The 16835-nt window shown below is 41.1% G+C and overlaps 1 protein-coding gene across 2 annotated transcripts in view; it reads left to right on the forward strand.

Annotated features, from left to right (window-relative positions):
* The window catches only part of LOC123725510 (deoxynucleotidyltransferase terminal-interacting protein 1), a 60562-nt gene extending 51181 nt beyond the window's left edge, over positions 1–9381 (forward strand). The window contains exons 11-13 of one of the 2 annotated variants that reach the window (XM_082958998.1): positions 4089–4160; positions 8283–8338; positions 8576–9381. In XM_082958998.1, the coding sequence (XP_082815124.1) occupies positions 4089–4160; positions 8283–8338; positions 8576–8690 (243 nt within the window). In that variant the 3' untranslated portion in view covers positions 8691–9381. The remainder of the gene's footprint in view (positions 1–4088; positions 4161–8282; positions 8339–8575) is intronic. The other variant, XM_082958999.1, reaches the window with a different exon arrangement.
* The last annotated feature ends 7454 nt before the right edge of the window (positions 9382–16835 follow it).

Here is a 16835-nt window from a genome sequence, read left to right on the forward strand (position 1 = left end):
TCTACAACAGTCTCTCCCTCAAAGGGAGTGTTTGCCAAGTCTTTTTCATCCCTTAAGGAGTCATGGACTTTCTGGGGCAGAGTCTTGAATAGTATTTGATCACAACTGGTTTGTAGAACTCTTCAAATTCAAGATTAAATGTAAAATAACATCAGTCATCGGGGTTTTCCACATTAACCTCTATGGGCTAGGTGGGACGCTAGCGTGCCACCCGTGGTGCACTCCATCAACAGCAGGTGCATTTCAAGAGCGGCAAATTTGAATCCAAATAAATGTCAAAATTCAAATTTTTCAAACATACAACTATTTTACACCCTTTGAAAGATAAACATCTCCTTAATCTAACCACGTTTTACGATTTCAAAAAGGTTTTACGGCGAAAGCATAAATTTAGAGTATGTTAGGACAGTACATTTACAAGAGTTGTGTGTAATGTTTTGTCAAGTCAAAGACAGGGTCACCAAAACCATAAAACCAGCTAAAATGATGCACTAACCTTTTACAATCTCTATCAGATGACATTCCTAGGACATTATGTTAGACAATGCATGCATTTTTAGTTCTATCAAGTTCATATTTATATCCAAAAACAGCGTTTTACTATGGCATTGATGTTGAGGAAATCGTTTCCCTCCAATAACCGGCAGTCAAGTCAGCGTCACAAATTAAATAATTAAAATTAGAAAACATTGGTAAAATATTATATTGTCATTTAAAGAATTATAGATTTACATCTCTTGAACGCAATCAACTTGCCAGATTTAAAAATAACCTTACTGGGAAATCACACTTTGCAATAATCTGAGCACTGCGCCCAGAAAAATACGCGTTGCGATACAGACTAGACGTCATGTTGGGGAGATCTAAAATCGAAAATACTATGTAAATAATCCATTACCTTTGATTCTCTTCATCAGATGTCACTTCCAGGTATCACAGGTCCATAACGAATGTAGTTTTGTTCAAAAAAGCTCATAATTTATGTCCAAAAATCTCCGTCTTGTTAGCACATGATCTAAGCCAGCCGGACTCCTCGTCATGAACGAGGGGAAAAAATATATTTCCGTTCGTTCAAACATGTCAAACGTTGTATAGCATAAATCATTAGGGCCTTTTTTAACCAGAACATGAATAATATTCAAGGTGGACGAATGCATACTCTTTTATAACGTATTGGAACGAGGGTACCCAACATGAACTCGCGCGCCAGGTGTCTAATGGGACATCATCGTTCCATGGCTCTTGTTCGGTCAGATCTCCCTCCAGAAGACTCAAAACACTTTGTAAAGGCTGGTGACATCTAGTGGAAGCAATAGGAAGTGCCAAAATATTCCTCAGCCCCTGTGTTTTTCAATGTGATAGGTTTAAAGGTAATACAACACATCAGGTATCCACTTCCTGTCAGAAAATGTCTCAGGGTTTTGCCTGCCAAATGAGTTCTGTTATACTCACAGACACCATTCAAACAGTTTTAGAAACTTTAGAGTGTTTTCTATCCATATATAATAAGTATATGCATATTCTAGTTACTGGGTAGGATTAGTAACCAGATTAAATCGGGTACATTTTTTTATCCAGACGTGCAAATGCTGCCCCCTAGCCCTAACAGGTTAATGCGTTTCAGAATGTGCCCCATTCACTCGTAAATCAGGATAATCTGGGATTCATCAAAGCATCATTTGTTGTTATATTTGGACAGTGACAAAATGTTCTAGAGGTTGAGTAAAAACTATTTAGCTTTGATTTTTTTGTTGTAGTGAAAACTAAGTTATCAGGAAAGTAAGAAGACAGTTCTTGCTTATTTTTACGAATAATATCTGATGTCCTTGGATATGGCAACAGGTTGTTTACTTCAGTTACAGGTATTTCAATACAGTTTAGTAATATACAAGTCTTTGGCGCAAGATTCAAGTGACAAGGTTATTATTCTTTTTTTTTGTTGCACTAACTATGCACACACACTGGTCTCTACCCGAACACTCACACATATTTACAATGACACCCCAACACACACTACATACACCCACTCATGTATACTAAAAGTATGTGGACACCCTTTCAAATTACCGTAAATTTCGGACTATAAGCCGCAACTTTTTTCCCACGCTTTGAACCCCGCGGCTTAAACAATGACGCGGCTAATATATGGATTTTTCCCGCTTTCAATTTTGTTTTCTCCAAAAAAAACACATTCTGTGACGTGCTCAGTTTTTTGTCGGCATGAAGCTTTCATTAGACCAATGAAATTGCTGAACGGGTTAAGGTCAAACAACTTTTTTGTTTACTGTTTAGATTAAATCGAGCGCTCTCAAACTTCCCATCATTCTGATTACGGTAGTCATTTTGTCACCCTCATCATGGCAAAGACACAGAGAAATGCATATGATGCAGCTTTCAAGTTGAAGGCGATTGATCTGGCTGTTGGAAAAGGAAATAGAGCTGCTGCACGGGAGCTTGGTCTTAATGAGTCGATGATAAGACGTTGGAAACGGCAGCGTGAGGAATTGACTCAGTGCAAAAAGACAACTAAAGCTTACTGCAAATTTTTTATTTTTTGTTACAAGCCGTGTTTCGTTAAAGCCTGTGTAAAGTTAATTTGTTTCAATGTACCGGTAGGCACCTGCGGCTTATAGACATGTGCGGCTTATTTATGTTCAAAATAATAATTTTATAAAAATTCAGTGGGTGCGGCTTATATTCAGGTGCGCTTAATAGTCCCGAAATTACGGTAGTGGATTTGGCTTTTTCAGCCACACCCATTGCTGACAGGTGTATAAAATCGAGCACACCGCCATGCAATCTCCATAGACAAACTTTGGCAGTAGACTGGCCTTACTGAAGAGCTCAGTGACTTTCAACGTGGGACCGTCATAGGATGCCACCTTTCCAACAAGCCAGCTGATCAAATTTATGCCCTGCTAGAGCTGGCCCGGTCTACTGTAATTGCTGTTATTGTGAAGTGGAAACGTCTTGGAGCAACAACGGCTCAGCCATAGAACAGAACGGGACCGCAGGGTGCTGAAGCGTGTAAAAATTGTCTGTCCTCGGTTGCAACACTCACTACCGAGTTCCAAACTGCCTCTGGAAGCAAAGTCAGCACAATAACTGTTCGTCAGAGCTTCAGGAGATGGGTTTCCATGGCCGAGCAGCCGCACAAGCCTAAGATCACCATGCGCAATGGCAAGTGTTGGCTGGAGTGGTGTAAAGCTTGCCGCTATTGGACTCTGGAGCAGTGGAAACACGTTCTCTGTAATGATGAATCACGCTTCACCGTCTGGCAGTCCGACGGATGAATCTGGGTTTGGCGGATGCCAGGAGAGCTCTACCTGACCGACTGCGTAGTGCCAACTGTAAAGTTTGGTGGAGGAGGAATAGTGGTCTGGGGCGATTTTCCATGGTTCGAGGTTGGCCCCTTAGTTCCAGTGAAGGGAAATCTTAACATCATACAATTACATTCTAGACGATTCTGTGCTTCCAACTTTGTGGCAATTGTTTGAAGGTCCTTTACTGTTTCAGCATGATAATGCCCCCGTGCACAAAGCGAGGTCCATACAGATTTTTGGGGGAGAAATCTGTGTGGAAGAACTTGACTGGCCTGCACAGAGCCCAGACCTCAACCCCATCAAACACATTTGGGATAAATTGGAACGACGAGCAGAATTTCTATGATCTAAGTCATCATAGAAAGTAATCAAGATTCTAATCATGCCTCAACATTCTATTGCTATGGTCTCAACCTCGCTCTAGTCCTTTATGCCTATCTTTTTTACTAACAAAAATGTCCACCTATTAGAACCTCCTATAAAAATGACCCTGGCCTCAAGGTTTTGACGCTGACATGAATTGACCAAGTGGATGACCTCTTGATTCATGTGTACATTGGGAGCTAAAAAACTGAATTGCAGTAGCACATACAATAAAATCTAAAAGTCAAACATATGGAACAGGAATGGCCATGTGCGATGACGGTTGCATCACTGATCTATTATGCTAACCAACCTGTGAGTGAGACAACCAGTATCCCCTACCATAAACCATCACAAAGCTTACAAAAAGTAATAATACTGTGTGTCTGTGTGTTTTTTCAGTATGCGGCTGATGCTCAGGACAAACACTGGTTGGCAGAGAGACAGCATATGAGAGCCACAGGTGGAAAGATGGTAAGAGCTCTGTACCAAACTCTAACCTGGTTGCAGATCTCTGTGCTTTAGCCAAACTCCTCTGTCATGTTCATTGTCATGCAAAGTTGGCTGAAGGACAAACAGGTCTTTGTGGACTACCCTACCAAATTCACATCCAAATGTGAGTTATACACTGAGTGTACAAACCATTAGGAACCTGCTCTTTCTATGACACACTGACCAGGTGAAAGCTATTATCCCTGGTTGATGTCACCAGTTAAATCTACTACAATCGGTGTAGATGAAGGGGAGGAGACAGGTTAAAGAAAGATTTTTAAGCTTTGAGACATGGATTGTGTATGTGTGTTATTGAGGGTGAATGGGCAAGACCAGCGGTTCCCAAACTAGAGGTCGCGACCCTTTTGAAAATGATTCAACTCTAAAAGATCAATTTCAACCAGAGTGCCCATAGATCATAGGAAAAGGCCATAGTTGACCATTGCACTTCAATCATTCCAACGGTGAATGTCTAGGCCCCCTACGCTATGAAACCACACACTATTGCAGAGACTTTGATTTTACCGGCCGCAATTGATATGGTGAAAACAATGTGTAGGGAGGCAGAGGCACAGAAACTCACATTAATTCCTTTGTCAGATAACACTGTTAATCAAAGAATGTATGCTATTGCTAGCAATCAAGAGGAAACTGAATGAACGACTCAAACTCCCCAGCTTAAGCTCTCCAAATGCACGTTAGCTGTGAGAGCTGAGATGGCCATGCATTGACTTTTGTTCGCTATACATGTTTGGGAATTCTTTTCACAAAGTCATATTGTTCTTTTTCGCGATTCCCGAGCATGAAATGGCACAGGGGATGTTCAGTGTGCTGCGTGGCTATATTGACAAAAACCAGATTATATGGGATTGAATGGTGGGCTTTTGCACAAATAGGGCTCCTATGGCAGGTTGGCAGGCAGTCCTCTGCACTCTAGTTATGAATGTGTCTCCCTCTGCCATATGGACGTGTTGTATAATACACCGAGAGCAACTGATGGCAAAAGAGCTGAGCACAGAACTCTGCGATATACTGCAGCAGGTAACTTCGATTGTAAACTACATCAAACCACATACACTGCGTGAACGCCTGTTCACAAAACTACATGGAGATATGGGATCAGAGCATGACAATGTTCTGTTTCACACCAAGGCTTGGTGGTTATCGAGGGGGAGTGTTGGAAAGATGTTTCACATTGAGAGAGGAACTGTTATCATTCACAATGGATGTGTCATGGAAATTCTTATACAGGGACACTCAAAGTCAAACTTAAATGAATCATCCTTTATTTGTCAGTGTGCTGGAGAGGTTCTAGCCAACTCAATGCACCATAGTACATATGTCTATCAGGAGCTCTGCCTGGGCAGTCCCAGCAGTTGTCTTATATACAGAAAAGTTACATTTATATGATTTAGCATAATTCATGAATCATTACCATTTTGTTTCATTCATGTGACAGACCAATACCTCACGATGCTTCTTCTCTCTAAGCTGAGACATTGAAACTGAGATTTATTTTGTTCTTTCTCAAAACAAGGCCTGGGCGTACTGCCAAATTGCAGCTACTGATAGTGAGGATTTGTACAGTCAGACACTTGCATGAACACAGAAATTGGTTTATAGAACAGCACATGAATAGAACACAGAAATGTGTTATAAGAAAAGCACAAACAAAATTTCATTACAGATGTAAAAAAAAACAACAAAGCAGACTTGGTTGACTTTCTGTATAATGAAAAGAATGTCTCCTTGACTATGTAAGACATACAGGTATTTGGGAAACTGCACGAACTTAATGCAAGCAATCTACATATGTGACCAAATCAGTGGATTCAAAGGAAAGAATTCTTATTGGAGAGAGTCTTTCAAAAGCGAACTTTGCCACCTTCCCTCGGCTGTGAATGTTTCTAACAGAAAACAGCATCAGTAAGTGTCTCACTCGAGTGATGACTGCTCACCTCCAATGCTTGGAAGAGCAATTTGGGATTTGGGACCTACTTCCCAATCCATTGGACTGTGATTCTGGCTCAGTTGACATGCCGGTAAGTGAAATCGAACAGCTGATCGAGCTGTCATGTGACCGAATGCTTCAGACAATGCATTCACAGGTCACTATAGAGGAGTTTTGGTTCCTGACTCAAAGGGAATACCCTGCCGTCTCCCTCTGAGCATTAATGCCGCATTCAAAACAACCGGGAACTCAAAATTTCCGACTTCAGTGCGTTGAAGACAACTGGGAACTCTGGGGGGGGGAGCTTAGGGTGGGGGAAGCTTAGACTGGGGGGAAAAAATTTGAACGGCCATCCAACTCGGAATTCCAACTTCGGAACCAAGGCCTCTTTCTAGAGCTCCGACTTTCCCACCTGAACTTCACTGACGTCATAATTTGACCCCGTATTTTCGCAAGTTCCCAGTTGTTTTGAAAGCACCATAAAACTCATGGTACCTTTCGCCAGCTCATTTCTGTATGAAGCTGGATTCAGTGCTCTCGTCTGCATTAACCAGATATCGATCCAGGTTGGATGTGACAGCAGAGATGAGGTGTGTACTGTCGACCACGCCCACTGACATTGAGTAGCTCTGATGCTTTACATTTAAGTCATTTAGCAGACGCTGTTATCCAGAGCGACTTACAAATTGGTGCATTCACCTTATGATATCCAGTGGAACAACCACTTTACAATAGTGCATCTAAATCTTTTAAGGGGGGGGGGGGGGGGTTAGAAGGATTACTTTATCCTATCCTAGGTATTCCTTAAAGAGGTGGGGTTTCAGGTGTCTCCGGAAGGTGGTGATTGACTCCGCTGTCCTGGCGTCGTGAGGGAGCTTGTTCCACCATTGGGGTGTCAGAGCAGCAAACAGTTTTGACTGGGCTGAGCGGGAACTGTGCTTCCTCAGAGGTAGGGGGGCCAGCAGGCCAGAGGTGGATGAACGCAGTGCCCTTGTTTGGGTGTAGGGCCTGATCAGAGCCTGAAGGTATGGAGGTGCCGTTCCCTTCACAGCTCCGTAGGCAATCACCATGGTCTTGTAGCGGATGCAAGCTTCAACTGGAAGCCAGTGGAGAGAGCGGAGGAGCGATGCGACATGCATCAAGCGCACTTATCTCATTAGTGGTGTTGAGATACATTATGTCAGATTAATTTGGAATTGACTGTCATAGCCCCACATTAAATGTATGTGATGGTGAGTTAAGACAATCAGAAATACAGTTAGAATGTTTTTCAATTGACTGCCATAGCCCCAAATAAAGTAAACATTGGCTGTTAATTATATCTTTTTTTTTTCACATGGTTGGGGTCGCACTAATTTTCAGACATCAAAATGGGGTCATAGGGCCATAAAAGTTTGGAAACCCCTGGGCAAGACAAAAATTGAAGTGACTTTGAACAGGATATGGTAGTAGGTGCCAGGTGCACTGGTTTGAGTGTGTCAAGAACTGCAACACTGCTGGGTTTATAGTAAATTAGTATTTTAAGATGCTTTTCTGTGCATGAATGATGTGGGCGAAAACACAACAGAATGCTGTGGGCGTATACTGGTCATTATGAATATGAGTAGACTGCTGGTTGGCCCAATCATCCTCCTCTAGACCGCTGATTGGCCAGCTCATCCTCAGAAGTATGACATCATTCTCTGAGGAAATGGCAAGCATTTTTTTTTTAAACGGTCTGTGAGACAAGTTTGAAGTGGGGTTATTGAAGTTTTTTTTAAATGTATTATTTTTTAATTCATGCATTGGCCGCATGAGTATAATGTGAATCAACAACATTATTTGGGTATGCGTTAACAGAATATGAACATTTTAATGTCAGATTTTCACAGGACAGTTACTTTTTAAGCTTCACTTTTCTGCTTTGTAAGCACTAGCTTCAAACAGCTTCAAATATAATATTTTTGCTTATTGATAAGTTATTTGTTTAGATTTGTATGATTCTCTACAGTGTTGCTTGTTTAGTCACATAAACTGAAATTAGGTGAACATGATAGTATATAGCAACCAGGTAATGGCGTAGCGATTTCTACATATTGTAAGTTTAAAAACAAGTTTGATTTGCTAAATGTATTAGCAAATGTAAACTAATCTGAACATTTTGATTTTTATAGGCCTATCTCCTTATTGAAGAGGACGTCCAGGACCTTTCTCTGAGTGACGATTACAAGTAAGGAAAACATTTTGTTGGTCCCCATCTTATCCAGTAAGTGTCAATCTGTCATTGAACTGAGTATCTTCGATGGCTATTCACTTCTTAAACCAGGCACACCTCACCTGGTCGCCCCAGATAAGTTGGCCATAGCCTACAGCTCAAACAGGCTAAATCAAGCCCAATGGGTGTTAAACTGGTGTCATGATGAGATTATGATTCTGTTGTGTATTGTTTATTTGATATTTTTTCCAGAGATTGCCCCGACCTAAAAATGACCCCAATTGAATTAAAGCCTTTTACGGTTCCTGGGTGGATGATTGAGAAGATGCAGAAGGCCATGGAGGTCCAGAGTTCGGGGAAGGAATAAAATTGTACTTTGTGTGCGGGGAAGGAATAAAATCGTAGTGTGCGTCCCTATGGCACCCTATTCCCCATATAGTGCACTACTTTTGACCAGAGCAATATACTGTAGGCCATGGTCAAAAGTAGTGCACGACATAGGGAATAGGGTGCCATTTGGGATGCAGGCCTAGAAAACCACAGAACAGAAAGAATTCCTGTCATATCAAATCACGAGAGACTGGACAAGAGTGCCAATGTATTTTCTGCCTGTGTGGTTTTGGATGCAGTGTCATTGTATACAGCTATTGAACAGTGTTCTTTGATAAAGAAATGTGCCCCTTTTTCTATTTGTATCCTTACTGTACTGTAACGTTAAACGGGGCTCTATGGCAGGCTATGGCCCCTTGCTAATAGAATGGTTCTTGGGGGTGAGGGTGTATATGAATATATAAGGAGTTTCCATTGTTCTTGTACAGTGATTTTGTTTTCCCGTTTACTAGACTGTATTCTCAATTTTATATTTTAATCTTTCTACAATGTCAGTTGCTTTTGTTTGTCATTTGCTGTAATTTTATTTTTTACTACAAACTTTCAAGAGCAGAATGTATTTAATTTTGTCTTTTCGGATTAGCTGACTATGATTTAAAAAGGATATGGGTGCTTGATGATCACTTTGTTAGACATTTCTATGCAAAATAAATGTTTTAATGACTATAGCTATTTTTTGTTTAGTGTTTTGGTCATGACATTGTACTTCATCGCATAGACCTTGAACTTAAACCATGTCCTTTTTTTCTATCAAAAACGTGAATCAACCATCACGTAATATACAGTTGAAGTCGGAGGTTTACATACATCTTAGCCAAATGTATTTAAACTCAGTTTTTCACAATTCGTGACATTAAATCCTAGTAAAAATTCCCTGTCTTAGGTCAGTTAAGATCACCACTTTATTTTAAGAATGTGAACTGTCAGAATAATAGTAGAGAGAGTGATTTATTTCAGCATTTATTTCTGCATTTATTTCTTTCATCACATTCCCAGTGGGTCAGAAGTTTACATACACTCAATTAGTATTTGTTAGCATTGCCTTTAAATTGTTTAACTTGGGTCAAACGTTTCAGGTAGCCTTCCACAAGCTTCCCACAAGTTGGGTGAATTTTGGCCCATTCCTCCTGACAGAGCTGGTGTAACTGAGTCAGGTTTGTAGGCCTCCTTGCTCGCACACTCTTTCAGTTCTGCCCACAAATGTTCTATGGGATTGAGGTCAGGGCTTTGTGATGGCCACTCCAATACCTTGACTTTGTTGTCCTTAAGCCATTTTGCAACAACTTTGGAAGTATGCTTGGGGTCATTGTCCATTTGGAACACCCATTTGCGACCAAGCTTTAACTCCCTGACGGATGTCTTCAAATGTTGCTTCAGTATATCCACAATGTTCCTTCCTCATGATGCAATCTATTTTGTGAAGTGCACCAGTCCCTCCTGCAGCAAAGCACCCCCACAACATGATGCTGTCATTCCCATGCTTCACGATTGGGATGGTGTTTTTCGGCTTGCAAGCCTCCCTCTTTTTCCTCCAAACATAATGATGGTCATTGTGACCAAACAGTTCTATTTTTGTTTCATCAGACCAGAGGACATTTCTCCAAAAAGTACGATCTTTGTCCCCATGTGCGGTTGCAAACCGTAGTCTGGCTTTTTGATGGCGGTTTTGAGCAGTGGCTTCTTCCTTGCTTAGCGGCCTTTCAGGTTATGTCGATACAGGACTCGTTTTACTGTGGATATAGATACTTTTGTACCTGTTTCCTCCGGCATCCTCACAAGGTCCTTTGCTGTTGTTCTGGGATTGATTTGCACTTTTCGCACCAAAGTATGTTCATCTCTAGGAGACAGACGCGTCTCCTTCCTGAGCAGTATGACAGCTGCGTGGTCCCATGGTGCTTATACTTGCATACTACTGTTTGTACAGATGAACGTGGTACCTTCAGGCGTTTGGAAATTGTTCCCAAGGATGAACCAGACTTTTGGAAGTCTACAAAAAAAGATTTTGAGGTCATGGCTGATTTTCTTTTGATTTTCCAATGATGTCAAGCAAAGAGGCACTGAGTTTGGAGGAGGCCTTGAAATACATCCACAGGTACACCTGCAATTGAATTAAATTATGTAAATTAGCCTATCAGAAGCTTCTAAAGCCATTACATATTTTTCTGGAATTGTCCAAGCTGATTAGAGGCACAGTCAACTTAGTATATGTAAACTTCTGACCCACTGGAATTGTGATACAGTGAATTATAAGTGAAATAATCTGTCTGTAAACAATTGTTGGAAAAATTACTTGTGTCATGCACAAAGTAGATGTCCTAACCGACTTGCCAAAGCTATACTTTGTTAATTAACAAGAAATTTGTGGAGTGCTTGAAAAACGAGTTTTTATGACTCTAACCTAAGTGTATGTAAACTTCTGACTTCAACAGTATTTAAATGTGATATTTATGTTTTTTTTATTTTTAGTACATTTGCAATATAATTTCAAAACTTGCTTTGTCATTATGTGTTATTGTGTGTAGATTGATAACAAATAATAAGGCTGTAACCTAACAAAATGTGGAAAAAGTCAAGGGGTCTGAATAATTTCCAAATGCACTGTAGATCATAGTGGTCAGAATAAGTCCTTATTGGCAAGGTAGTAGGCTGACCTGAACAAAGCACAGATGGCTTTTAGTTATGACGCATTCATACTATCACACATCTTTTCAAGTCTCCATTTAGCATTGTCAATGACACGTTATGCCAGTTTGTGCGCTCTTGATTGCTTGTGTTGAAATTTGCAACGATTTCATCTTTGCAATTTGACCCACTATGACTTACTTTGTATAAACGCCATTGGTTTGAACGTTTCAACCAATGAGATGTGTAGACTGACAGATGCGTGACATCGGCACGTTTTGCATCCCAATTTACCTTCTTTACAATTTACAGTATCCATGAGTATGCCACCTGTTTGTTCCACCACATACTGTTACCCCATACATCAGCGCATGATAGCAGGCCTATTGGTGCCGTGGTAGTGTTACCAACTGCGGGGAGAGGAGCTGTCCTGTCATTTGAGGGACCCGAGGTAGCTGAGGTGGGATTGGTAGCTGAGGATGTGTTGGGATCGTTAGCTGATGTGGTGTGATCGGGAGCTGTCAGTGTTGCGGAGATCGGGCCTAGACCCCGGGTCTGGGAAGGAGCCGTCAAGGTCATGTTGGGGGCTGCCATGCTAGTAGCCAGGTCAGATGAGGCGGGAGCTAGATCAGGATCTTCACCTATGTTGACTTACTGGCTGTTTGTGATGTCAGGCCTATTGTTGGTGGTAGTTGCTGCAGCTTTTGCATAAAAAAATTATGCAATAATCCTTGTTTGTTTTGTCCCCATTATGTCTATGACAGCTAGCCAGTTATCAAAAACTGTGCCTCTGCTAAACATGTATGCTGCAAAGGGAAGTAATGATGACACAAAATAAGGATTTTTTTTAACGTTCTGATTGGCCAAAGTGGACAAGCCTCTGACGGACCTCACTGCACACACACGTAGCCTACAGTTTATCATCATTCTCACCACCACCAGAGAGAAGACTGAAAAGAAACCATACTTTCCAAATGCTCTGTATGCACTACTTATTTTTTGTATTTTTTTATATGAAACATGGCCCCCCCCTAACCTATCTTTTTGCTCTTTTGCACCCCAGTATCTCTACTTGCACATCATCATCTGCACATTTATCACTCCAGTGTTAATGCTAAATTGTAATTATTTCACCTCTATGGCCTATTTATTGCCTTACATCCCTAATCGTCTACATTTGCACACACTGTACATAGATTTGTCTATTGTGTTATTGACTATGTTTATGTGTTTGTTTATGTTGTTATTTTTGTCGCACTGCTTTGCTTTATCTTGGCCAGGTTGCAGTTGTAAATGACAACTTGTTCTCAACTGGCCGACCTGGTTAAATAAAGGTGAAATAAAATAAAAAAACACTTAACTTTTACCCTTACCTAACCCGAATCTTAACAGGATTTTGGCAATGAAGCCCTTTACACAATGGGTGGGTCTAATCCTGAATGCTGCTTGGATAAAACCGCATTCCAGATGGTGTCTATTCCATAAGTTACCACCTGCTAAGTCTATGACGTTAAAATGCCTATTTACTCTGTCCATCTGACTGCGCAATCCACTGTCTCTTCAGCCCAGCCAGGCAAATTATAAACTTGATCTTTGCTATCACAAGCATCTAGACATTATCTCACATTCTTTTTAGACTAACATTTAGTATTCAACAGCGGAGATTTGTATAAACCTAGCTGTTTGTCTCCGACATTTGCAACATTGTTTCAATATTCAAATTTGATCTCCAGCTGTCCCATAGTAATGAACGTGTCGGGAGTCGGGACGAGACCGACAGGCAGCTTTTCTCAGCCAGTCAAATCATGAATCAGCACAATTTTTATGGATATATACAAAGGACTATCAATAAAAAAACAGGTAAAACAAAACTAAGTGTAGCTAGTTTGCAGTCTTTCCAGCTCCAGTTTGAAGGGATTGTGTTAGCTGTGTTGTTGGCTAGCTCCTCTGAACAACAGTGTCCTGATGAGAGAGAAAATGTTCTATGTCAGGTGAAATTGCACATTATTAGCTCATTGTTATGGGTGTATCCAAATACATTTCACTAGAAAACAGCTTAAACTAATGCAAATGCAGCTATTTTGTTGTTATTCTGGCTGCGCTGTTTGATGTGAGTGTAAGTTAGCTGTTGTTGGCTAGCTAGGAAGGAAGGGATAAGAACGTTGCCAGCCAGTATGGCAATAGAATGTTTTGAATGAACATCCATAGATACAGAACAAAAATACTTAGACTGGGTTGCGTCTCTGGCAACCGAACCAATAGAACAAACGACCAGCTGGCTTGGGTAGCAACCCTAGATTTGTGTCAGACTATATTTTGTGGAAGGATGAAACAGTATGAATAAATTAATCAAAATAACGTTTATAATGAAAATATGTAAATCATTATTTGAATATGTTGGTAACCAGTTGTATATAAGTGATAATGCCCTCGAAGCAGGTGTTTGGAGGATATATTGGCAAGGTTTGCTAACAACACCCATGCCAATATATCCTCCAAACACCGGCTTCTCGGGTATTATCACTTAATTATCTACTTAGAGTCAGATGAATTTATATATACCATTTTTATGCCTTTGCATCCAGTATGAAGGAAGTTAGAAGTTGTTTCATGTGTCAATGCTAACTAGTGTTAGCGCAATGACAATGTCTATGGTATCTACTAGCATGCTAGCAGCTACCCATAGACTTCCAGTCATTGCGCTAACACCAGTTAGCAGCTTCCTTCAAACTGCACGCAAAGGCATAAAAAAGGTATCCACTGGTTCATCTGACTCTGGGGAAGTAGATAAAGGGCTTCCTTGACAAAATCTCTAAGTATCCTTTTAACCATTTGTAAATTTGAACTTCAATGGGCATGGTCGTGGGAAGATGTTGAGTGGTGGGAGTGCAGATTATTTTTTGTGTAATGGCTATTTTGGTCCACTCAGGAGTAGTAAAGGCCATACACTACTTTTCTTATTTATCAGGGGGGTGACGTCAGAGTTGGGATGACCCAAGGAGCCCTTTTAGACTTTCCCGTTTTCATTTGTGGATGACTACTGTTGAAAATGGTCCAGGATCCTTGGGACGTCCAATGCTTGACGAAAATGGGTGCGGGCATTCATTTTGGGTGCGGGTACTGTTTATATTTAGGTGCAGGAGCTCCACAATACTTTTGAGCTAATATTCTATAAGAGGAACAGGAGTTCACATGAGTAGAACAGGTGCTGGTACTCAGCTCTGGTGAGCTCCTGCCCAAGTCAAGCACTACCCTATTGAAGTTTAAATTTAAATGGTTAAGGTAAGGGTTAAGGTTGGGTAATGGTTAAGGTAAGGGTTGGGGTAGGGGCACTGACCTAACGCAGATTCTCTGGGCTCCACCGCAAGGTCGTGGGAGCCCTAAAAAAATTATAATAATTGAATATGTCATCCAGACAGCCACTCACAAAATAGACCACCGATCGCTGTCCATGGTGGTGAAATTGAAACATGTCTATGCGGCTGCATGCCTATCGAATCAATGATAGGCTTTCTATTGTGCCAGGTGTCATGACGGTCCTGTAAGGATCCCGCACAGGGGGGAGAAGGGAACTGGTGGGGGTTGACAGCTCACGCCCTGTTGTAAATCAAGGACAGAACATTCAGCTCTCTCAATTCACCAGAGGAATGTGCCTTCGTTTCACAGACTTTTTCCCGACGAAATGCTAACACGTTCTAAAGCGAATTCTAGAAGAATATTTCTAACACAAAGGCGGTCTGAAGAACACTAATGTGATATTGTGTGTTATTTTGTGATGTCATTAAAAATGTTATGAAGGAAATACTGTAACTTGAAAAGTATACAGACTACATGTACGAAGTTTCTATCCTCTGCATTGTGCATGCTATATGAAAAATGCTGAAAGTGTTTAGAAACTATAAGAGGAAATTGTTTCTATAACTGTGTACAGTAAGTAGTCACCACCCCCTTGAGTGAGGTCAGAGAGCATGTCAGCCTGACGGAACCGCCCCTTTTGAACAAACTGTATACAATTATGGGTTAAGAATTAACATATTAGACCAGCGAGACGTGGAGCTGCAGCTCACATTTAAAGTGGTTTGAACTCTGAATCTCAACACGAGGTAGAGATGATAAAGTCACCTCCCGGACAATCATTGGTATGGCTGATTAGCTGTCCTAAGTATCTAGAAAAGCGAATTTGAGTGGGACCATTCTACTACTCTTCTCAAACCACCCTAGTACGCTACTCTCATCACCCCACTGGGAGCCATCGACACGGCTGGCTAGCCTATCTTCAAAGAAGCATCTTAGTAGAATAAACTCTGTAGATCTGTTCAAGACTACAGAACAAATCACCGTATACCGGATGACTGCAGAGGAAAACAACAGTAGAAGATGGGTGGAGACCCCTTTTGGACAATCAGAGCCTTTACAAGCGTGCTGCGAAGAGGCCCAACACCCATTCCAATGTGGCCAGGTTCCGAAAGAGATACACGGCGAACCAAGGCTTTTTCACGTAAATACGTTCATGATTTGTTACTCCAAGCGGGCGGCGGTTCGTGTGCAAAGTATAAGTGAGAATAGTTTATAAATATACAAACTTTAAGTGTATCTGTCCCTCTCTCTCTTTCTAGCCCTCTCTGTGTCATTTGTAACAAGCAGTCATATCATTGTCAGTCCGCTAGGGACCTGTTTCTAATGTATTAAGTGTGTATGTTTATCCTGTGTTACCATTTAGTTAGCTAGTAAATAAATAATTAAACCAATTTGTGTAGGACTGAATCATAAGTAAGGCTCAGGTTTTTGCAGATGCAAGGTTATAAGTTTCCGGAACTCCAATTTGAGCAGCAGCAGCTGAAAAATGAGCTCCTACAAATATTGAAATTTACATGGTTTTTAGAGTGAAGTACATCGGAAAAAAGCAAAAGAAAACTGCAAGACTGAATAGGAGAAAAAACAAGCAACAAATAAAGAAGATAGGCTTTTGAAAAATAACTATTTTTCATAAAATTGTAGTTATCTTAGCAAGCTGAATTGTTTACCAGTTGATAAGCAGTTGCTAGGGTCTCTTTTGGAAGAAGCTAGCTAGCTAACGAAGAACAACAAAGAATATCTAGTTAACAGAAGAAAAGAAAGAGAAAATCAGGACAGAAGAAAAAGGATATCAAAGTGAAACAGTTCTCTAAAGACACAGGAGACAATAATACAAGAAACAACACTTCTGTAGCTTGTCAACTATGTGTCTGTCTATCCCTGTTCTCTCCTCTCTGCACAGGCCATACAAACGCTTCACACCGCGTGGCCGCTGCCACTCTAACCTGGTGGTCCCAGCGCGCACGACCCACGTGGAGTTCCAGGTCTCCGGCAGCCTCTGGTACTGCCGGTCTGCAGCCAACAAGGCTGAGTTCATCTCAGCCTATGCTACCCTCCAGTCCCTAGACTTCCTGGCGCTGAGGGAAACATGGATTACCACAGATAACACTGCTACTCCTACTGCTCTCTCTTCGTCTGCCCACGT

Source organism: Salmo salar, chromosome 12, assembly GCF_965601325.2.
Source record: "Salmo salar chromosome 12, fSalSal1, whole genome shotgun sequence".
In the NCBI taxonomy this organism is placed as follows: Eukaryota; Metazoa; Chordata; class Actinopteri; order Salmoniformes; family Salmonidae; genus Salmo; species Salmo salar.